This window comes from Crocuta crocuta, unplaced genomic scaffold (genome assembly GCF_008692635.1).
Source record: "Crocuta crocuta isolate KB4526 unplaced genomic scaffold, BGI_CrCroc_1.0 scaffold153, whole genome shotgun sequence".
Classification (NCBI taxonomy): Eukaryota; Metazoa; Chordata; class Mammalia; order Carnivora; family Hyaenidae; genus Crocuta; species Crocuta crocuta.
The window spans coordinates 1,402,723-1,411,867 of NW_027529525.1; the positions used below are offsets into that span (position 1 = coordinate 1,402,723).

The window sequence follows — 9,145 nt, forward strand, 5'->3', positions numbered from 1 at the left end:
AACTTGGCTCAGGTGATGATCTCGTGGTCTGTGAGTTCTAGCCCCATGTCAGGCTCTGTGCTGACAGCTCAGAGCTTGGAGCCTGCTTTGGATTCTGAGTCTTCATCTCTCTCTGCCCCTCCCCTGCTCACACTGTCTCTTTCTGCCTCTCCCCCTTTTGTGCGTTCTCTCTCTCTCTCAAAAATAAACAAACATTTAAACAACACCCACATATGAGAAAATCACATGTATTGGCAAGGGTGTGGAGAAATTGGAACCCTTATGCACTTTTGATGGGAATGTAAAATTGTGAATTGCTATGGAAAACAATACAGCAGTTCTCCTAAAACTAAAAATGGAATTACTATATGATCCAGCAATCCCACTTATGGCTATATATTCATAAGTATTAAAGACTGGATTTCAAAAAAATATTTTCATTCCTATGTTCATAACAGTGCCATTCACCATAACCATTAGATCAAAGCAATCATGTTGATCAACAGATGAATGTATAAACAAAATGTAGTATATACATATAATGGAGTATTATTTAGTCTTAAAAAGGAAAGGAAGTCTAATATATACTACCACGTGGGTAAACCTTGAGGACATCATGCTCTGAAATAAACTAGTCATAAAAAGACACATACTGGGGCACCTGGGTAGCTCAGTCGGTTAAGCATCCGACTTCGGCTCAGGTCATGATCTCACAGTTCNGTTTAAAAAAAAAAAGAACCATACTCCATGACTTCACTATATAAGGGATCTAGAGTAGTCAAATTCACAGAAATAGAAGATAGAATGGTGCTTGCTACAAGAAAGAGTAGGGAGCAAATGCAAAGTTGCTCAATGTGTATAGAGCTTCCGCTTTCCAAGATGAAAAAGTTTTGAAGACTGGTTACAAAACAATGTGAATATACTTAATACTACTGAACTGTATACTTAGAAATGGTTAAGATGCTAAATTCCATATCTTAACCATTTGTGTGATTTCTTTAGCACAAAAAGAGCATTTAAAAAATGTTTGGCAAAAAACAATCCAGTTGTTCAATAGTATTGCCTTGATTGGAAATCAATCTGTTCATTCAAAATTACTAAAATAATAACAAGTCTTCTTTACTAAATTTTCTTGTCTTTATTATCATCTAGTTATGAATAGGACATACTACTTTTAGACAGTTGCCATTAATTTATTCTTATGCCTTCAGAAGATGTAACAATAGTCATATCTGGAAAAAAAATTATTAAATTCTTTAAAAAGTACAGGCATCAATTGTGAAAAAGTAGGACCAGGGTAGACAATGAAGAGACAATCAAGGTGAGTAAGGGTAACTGAAGGGGCACTTGGTTATTTTTATTGGGCCTGTGGAAATTGACCCCACATGTCTATCTATCCATCATGGAGTTTCAGACTCCGTACAATACTGACACTCTCATATTATCCTTTTAACACATTCACAGGTAAATGGGATTTGAAACCCATCTGTCTTTTTTGTTTGTCTGTTTACTTATTTGTTTATTTAGAGAGAGAAAGACAGAGATGGGGAGGGGCAGAGAGAGCGAGAGAGAGAGAATCTGAAGGAGGCTCCACACTGTCATAGCAGAGCCCTATATGGGGCTCAAACTCATGAACTCATGAGACCATGACCTGAGTGCAAATCAAAAGTCAGATGCTTGACCAAATGAATGACCCAGGCACCCTTGAAACCCATCTATCTTATCAAGGCCTCAAACATAATTGTCACTTCTTGTTTATTTGGTCACTATAGTGAAACAACTTAATGTTTTGCAGAAAACCCCCTCAATTCAAGTCTTTTTAGACTCTGTTATGACAATAGGTAGGAGATATAACACAGCCCTGGAGCAAGACCATAAATGTATACTGTTATACTTTCCAAGGGTATGTTTACTTCTGGTAATCCTTCTTGATGGTAATAGATAAAAATGCATTCTCCCCATCAATAGCTGCATACCACATGCCTGAGACCATATTAACCTGCTGTAAGAAGATTCCATTTCTGACAAAGCAGTTGCAATTGATGCTACCACCTGGCTGAGTCTATAATCATCCACTACTATCCTCTACGATTTGACAATTAATTTCTGCAAGGATGGCACTAATCTCTGCCATTTCCTGTCTCATGCAATACTGATTTTCATTTACTCTCATGGCCCAGACAAGTAGTTTGAGAGTCTTCTCAGCCACTACAACCGCTCTTAGCCCCACAGACTGACACCAATGTGAAGGTCCTGCCAATTACCAAGAATTGGTACTGTTCAGGAAGCATAAAAATGATGAATGAGTGAGTCAGGTTCCTCGGCAAACAGACTCTGAGACAGAGATTTGTGTTCAGGGAGGTTATTGAAGAGAACTGTCAGAAATAACATGCTAGCAGAAATATGAGCAGCAGCGTTTGGTAGAGGAAGAAGTTTAATTATGGTACAGTTGCAGTAAGGGCCTTCATTGATTCCACAAAGGGCTTTGAAACTGAGACCACCCTTCAGAGTTTAAAGAAATTGAGGCAAAGGAGCCAGGCCTTTATACTCCTTCACTGACCATTCATTGAATGCAAAATGCCTCAGGGGAGGCAGCTCCTGCCGCAGGAGACAGCTCCTTTCAGGGGAAGGTAATTTCTGGGAAAGAAATCAGCCTGGGAACAACAGCAGGCAACACCCACAGCAACCAGGGGAAATAAGCACCTCAATCTTTAAGAGGGGATGTTAGTGTTCACGATAACACCCACTACTAAGGCTGTCAGATTTAGCAAGTAAAAAGCAATAAATAAACATATTGCATGGCATACCTATACTAAAAAGTTACTCATTACTTCTGTAAAATTCAAACATAACTGAGCATTATATATTTTATCTACCACACATGTATTAAAGGGCAAGTAGAAGAAAGAATTTCAAGGGTATTAATGTATTTCTCCTTTTGTAATCTGATACTTTGTACAGTACTAATCTCACCTGGATGTGGGAGACCAAAAATAAAAACTGGTAAACCCCACAATCCTGATTTGGTCTAATTATAGGGAGTCAGTGCTGTTCACTACATTTTCCTATCAGGATCAGAAATAGGCTTAGAAAGAACACTAGGTTGTAGGTCTGCCTGGTGGCATTTCAGGTTGTGTTAAAAAAATCATATCCACAACTCACCAGCTCACCATTACTCTGATACCAACTGTCACAATTCTCCAAATTGTGACAAACTTCATATTTCTCTTTGAAATACTTTAAGAAAGCATAACAAAAACTATCCCAAGGGAGGGAAAAGGTCTTACCTTCTAAATCTTCTTTCTCAAAGTGTGTTTTGAGAATAGAACGAGTTCCACCTCTATCCACAACTGCCTCTTCATCATTTCTCTGTAGAATGGGAGGGAAGAAAGAAGATTAAATGACATTTCATTTATTTTTATTCACAGGGATACTTTCCAAGACCCACTGTGGATGCCTAAAACTGCACATGGTACCAAACCCTATATAAACTACATTTTTGGTGATACATACATACCTATGATAAAGTATAATTTATAAGTTAGGCACAGTAAGAGACTAACAATAATGACAATTATAACAGGCTATAATAAGTTATGTGAACATGGTCCGTCTCTCTCAGAATATCTTATTGCACTATATTTATCCTTTTTGTGATAATACAAGATGATAAAATGCCTATGTGATGGGATGAAGTGAAGCGAATTATGTATGTAGGCACTATGACATAGCATTCAGCTACTATTGACCTTCTGATGGTATCTCAGAAGGAAGATCATCTGCTTCCTGGCCATAGTAGACCTCAGGTCAACCACAGATAAAAGTGGACCACTCTACATATAGGCCCTTAATTTCAGAAAATAAACTACAATTTAATCTAATATTTTAGGGGTTTAATCCAATCACTCAAATGTAAACAACTTCTATTTGATTACTGAGTGTTAGTTTAAAAAGGAGACTAAAATTAAATTGACCACGTATTCAGAGAAGGAATATCATTTGACTTTCCACGAAATCGAAGGTAGTCGGGAGTGCCTGAGTGGCTTAGTCGGTTAAGTGTCCGACTTGTGCTTAGGTCATGATCTCACGGTTCATGGGTTCGAGCCCCGCGTCGGGCTCTGTGCTGACTGCCAGCTCAGAGCCTGGAGACTATTTCAGAGTCTGTATCTCCCTCTCTCTCTCTGACCCTCCCCTGCTCACGCTGTCTCTCTCTCTCTCTCTCTCTCCTAGAAATAAATAAAAATTAAAAAAAAAAAAAAGAAATCGAAGGTAGTCAAACATTCCAGTTGCCATCATTTGTTAGCGAAATGAAAAACAGAAAACAAACCATTGTCCTGCCAATTTTGTGCCATGTATTTTTTTTAATCTCTGATAAAGATTTCTTGTGAACAAGATGACATTTGACTATACAAGGAAAATATGGAAATCATTAGTATTAACACCACTAATGCTATGGCAAGTTGAAATAATTTCACTGCCATTTAAAATGGGGTGGTGGGATCTAATCTCTTGAAAGCAATTAGTAGAAATCATTAGGTAAACTACAACTCTAATTACTGTGCTTCAGTATAATGCATTTTATTCAAACTAAACTTTTAATTATAATCCTATACATTACACTTTCTCTACACAGTCTCTCTCTCTCTCTCTCTTTCTTTCTGTGTGTGTGTGTGTGTGTGTGTGTGTGTGTAGGACTATTTTTTGTATTTTGTTTTGTTTGGGGTTTTTTGTTTGTTTTGAGGGGGTTCTTTTACTTATTTAGAGTGGCTGGATGAAGACTCTCTCTTCTGAACATTGTACATATGCTCAAAACAATATACTCACTGATTTGGTATTTAATAAAATACTGGGGGGCAGAAGTAAGTATAATCCATTAAATCATGCAAGTATCAACAAAATACAAATAGTGAAAAAAGTCAAATATAGATTATTTCCAAGTTTTGATTGTGAACACCTATGTAAAAATTGTTTTAAAAGTAACATTGAACACAAAGGAGAAAAGGTAGGAAGGGAAAGAAAAGGTAAGGAAAAGGTATGCTAAAGATGAATACATCTTCCATCATGTATTTCTAAGCCTGTTCTAGTATATGACTTTTAGAAAAAATGAAAGATTTCTGTTTCTTCCTCAGAAGCTTTTTCACTCCCATGCATTGTTTTGATAAAGATTTGGCCTCCATGTTTTAAAAATTAGTATTATAAACTATAGGATAACAGACTAAGGTCATATTCAACCTAGAAAGATAGCTCTCATACACTTCACATGCAGCAAGACATAGAGTAGAAAAACATGTTTTATAGCCTGTAGTCCTGTGTCTTTCAGACAGCATGTGCTAAGGTCAGGGGAAAGAGTCTAGAATCAGAATGAAAGAAACCTATACTACAAAGGAGAGAAAACACAAAAATAAAGATATGATTCAGAGCCTACTGCTCTTGTATTTGGCAAAGTTTTAAAAATCTGTTGGTTTGAGCAAAATAGCAATAGAAAAAACTAAATATATAATTATATAATTTTCCTGAACTATACAAATGCAAATCTCAGCCTCTGTAGAATCAGTTTTTGATACATTTACAAATGACATTTATCCTCTATGCAGGATATATTTGAATCTGTCACATTGGAATGTATCTCTGCCCTTCACGGGGTTAGGAAGAATGCCAAAAGATAAGTCATGCATCCGTGTTCAGAGGTCAGAAGAAGCATTACTCTGCCGTATCTCACAGTGGCAGCCTTTTAAAACAATTGCAAAATGGAAAGTTTTACCCAGAATTTAAGATGTTCCCCCCTACATATAAAATATTTAATTTTTATTTTTAGGGCCCAAATCAATTTTCATCTTATACAAAATGGTTTTCTCCTTATTTATATACAGTATATATAGCATCCACATACAAAAGATAATTCTACTGAATCGCTAACGTTAGGATATTGAGATAAAATAAAATTTTGCAGAAGTAGAAGTGTAATCTAAATAGAAACTAATTGATTATTTAATTACAACATGAATGGCAAGTTCAAGTGCCCTAATTTTAATGTTTCATTGATGGAAAGAAAAGAACTTGAAGCTAGAATATGAATGTAACTCAATGTAAGTGACTCATTTTGCAGTTTCATAGAACTTTAAATACTCTCCAGATAGGCCATAGAAACACAAATGTCAAACAGGTTGAAAGTTCCCAAGATACAACTTAATACTAATACATATATTGAAATTCCTCTACTGTGGTGATAATTCAAAAAATTATTTCAATACTACTGAATACTTAACAGAGGACTCCCTTCCTCCCTATGACCAAGGGCAAGTAAGCATGGGTGTGATGAAGGCAATGCAGGGACATGGGACACTGGGCGCCAGACTATACGGTAATCCCAAAACATTTTTATTTCCTTTGCATTGCTACCCTTTTTAGATTTGTTGAACATCAAATAGATTAATATATCCTAATTTCCATATGTATTTACTCACTTAGAGAAAAGTTTAGCACTGAGAGAAAACACATAAATCTATTACACTGCCTCTCAATACAATTTACCCTTGTTACACTATTGGGTAAACATTTATTCCAGTATACACTATAAAATAATGTTTTAAAATTTGGGGGTGGGGGTATGACCCACAGTGAGAAACATATATTCAACACAGTCACATATCATATATATGTAATCAAAACAAAGTTTCACAAACCAACTTTCCCCTTACTATAAACAATGTGGTATATTTTGTATTCCAGGATATACTATTTCATTTAAAAATATTAGTCACTATCCATTAAATTTATTTCAGTACTTAAAAATGAGTTATAAGAATGCCTGAATGGCTCAGTGGGTTAGGGACTCTTGATTTCAACTCAGGTCATGATCTCACGGGTTGGTGAGTTTGAGCCCTTCATCGGCTCTGACAAATGTGCAGCCTGCTTGAGGTTCTCTCTTCCTCTCTCTCTCTGCCCCTCCCCCTTACACTCTCCCTTTCTCTCTCTCTCTTTCAAAATAAATAAATCAACTTTTTAAAAGATTAGTTATGACCTGTAATTTGAAAATCATTGGTACAGACTATGGCCCTGGGACAGAGTAAAAGGAATTAGTTCACACAGAAATCACATCTTAAATCCATTTACAGAGGCCTCTAACTAAATGAATAAACAGTAATACTATACTTTAAAAAGAAGTATCTTTTTAATTTTTGAAGTTTGTCATGTTAAATGTAGGGACATATTACTGTAATTATATACATAATGTATCTTTTGATGAACTATTTTCACTTTGTTTTTTCCAAACAGGAGACAATGGTTTGCTCTTTACAGTTCCACGTAACTTTCTCCATGCCCTCCCAAGAAAGAAGGAACAAATAGTATTATCTAAGATTCTGTACAGTTAAACCCTGCTTATGACTAAATTGAATTTGTATTCAGCTATTTTAAAGGCAAACACTATATAATTGGCATAACCAAATACGTTTCATAATTTTCTACAATTTGATTGCTTCTAAACATTAAGACACTTGCGTTGAATACAAATGTATGTAAATGTAAATTGGGAATATTTCTATCTCCAAAGAAAGCTTTTATTTTATTAAAAAAAATTTTTTTTTAATGTTCATTTACTTTTAAGAGATGCAGACAAGCTGGGGAGGGGCAAAGAGGGAGGGAGACACAGAATCTGAAGCAGGCTCCAGGCTCTGAGCTGTCAGCACAGAGCCTGATGGGGAGCTGGAACTCACGAACTGTGAGATCATGACCTGAGCTGAAGTCAGACGCTCACCTGACTGAGCCACCCAGGCACCCGCAAAGAAAGTTTTTAAAGGGAACAGTCTGCTGTTATTATTTCTACTGCATAATTACTAGAGAGCAATAACAGAAAAAATAGCTTTCTGGCTCAGCTCTCATATTTGAAGTGACCTTGAACCAGTACAGTCTCTCATGAAAGAGCAATTAGTATGGGCTAGCACATTTAAGTTTTAAAATATTTAGATTAAAATATCAACAATTTCTTCTATAATTATTTGTAAATATCATTAAGCTCTCTATTAATGTATAAAAAATGCATTTTTTTCTAATTTACCATAACTCTTGAGTACAATCTTCACAGAAATAAACTTTTCTAATTGTATCAAACAAAATCTAACAGTTAATCCCACGAGCAGAACAATTCAAACTTTTCATATCCTTTTGATAGTTCTCATCTCATTTAAGAATGAGGTAATAAAAGAGAAAGCAGTTCATTTTCATCTCAATATCTTTCTTCCCCAGAACTATTTATTGTACCAATTTTTTAAACCAATCTATCCTTCAATAAATAGTGCTGGGAAAACTAGACAGCTACATGCTAAGAATGAAACTGGACCACTTTTACCACCACACACAAAAATAAGCTCAAAAAAGATTAAAGACCTAAATGTGAGACATGAAAACATAGAAATTCTAGAAGAGAACACAGGTAGTAATTTCTCCAACATTAGTCATTGTAATCTGTGGGTCAGGTGACTTGTTAAATTGTTATTTATATTATTACTTGTATCATTGGTCAAAAAGATCATAAATAAATAAGACATGGCTGCTTCCCTCAAAGAGCTTATAGACTTCACCTATAATGGCATTATTAAATTCATACAGGTGACATTAAACATAACAGTTAATAACCATAATTGTTATTACTTTTCTCCAAGAAAGACAGTAAAGACTCCATTTTTTAAAAATGACACTTGAGCTGATTTTTAAAAGATCATTGTATCTTTGCCAGGCAGACAAGGGAACAAAGTTCAGTTACAAGTACCAAGAGACTACTTATTTGAATAAGGGTGAAAGATACTAGTTGAATCCAGAGCAAGACAGACTAGATACTAAATTACCAATCTCTGATTTTGTTCGCCTAACAATCCCAAAGCCCGTAAAGAAAACCTCTAAAATCTAGGATGAGATTCAAAATCTTTATTTTTTTAATTTTTTTAAATATTTATTTATTTTTGAGAGAGAGAGAGAGAGAGAGAGACGAGAGGGAGAGAGTGAGAGTAGGGAAGGGGCAGAGAGAGCCGGAGACCCAGAATTGGAAGCAGGTTCCAAGCTCCAAGATGTCAGCACAGAGCTGGAGCTCAAACCCACAAACCGTGAAATCATGACCTGAGTCAAAGTCAGACACTTAACCAAATGAGCCACCCAGGTGCCTCAAGGCTGA

The 9,145-nt window shown here is 35.8% G+C and overlaps 1 protein-coding gene across 1 annotated transcript in view; it reads right to left on the reverse strand.

Annotated features, from left to right (window-relative positions):
* Positions 1–9,145, reverse strand: part of SLC4A10 (solute carrier family 4 member 10) — a 203,480-nt gene that overhangs the window by 177,242 nt on the left and 17,093 nt on the right. Inside the window, exon 2 of the mRNA XM_077760991.1 lies at positions 3,267–3,348. Within this exon, the coding sequence (XP_077617117.1) occupies positions 3,267–3,348 (82 nt within the window). The remainder of the gene's footprint in view (positions 1–3,266; positions 3,349–9,145) is intronic.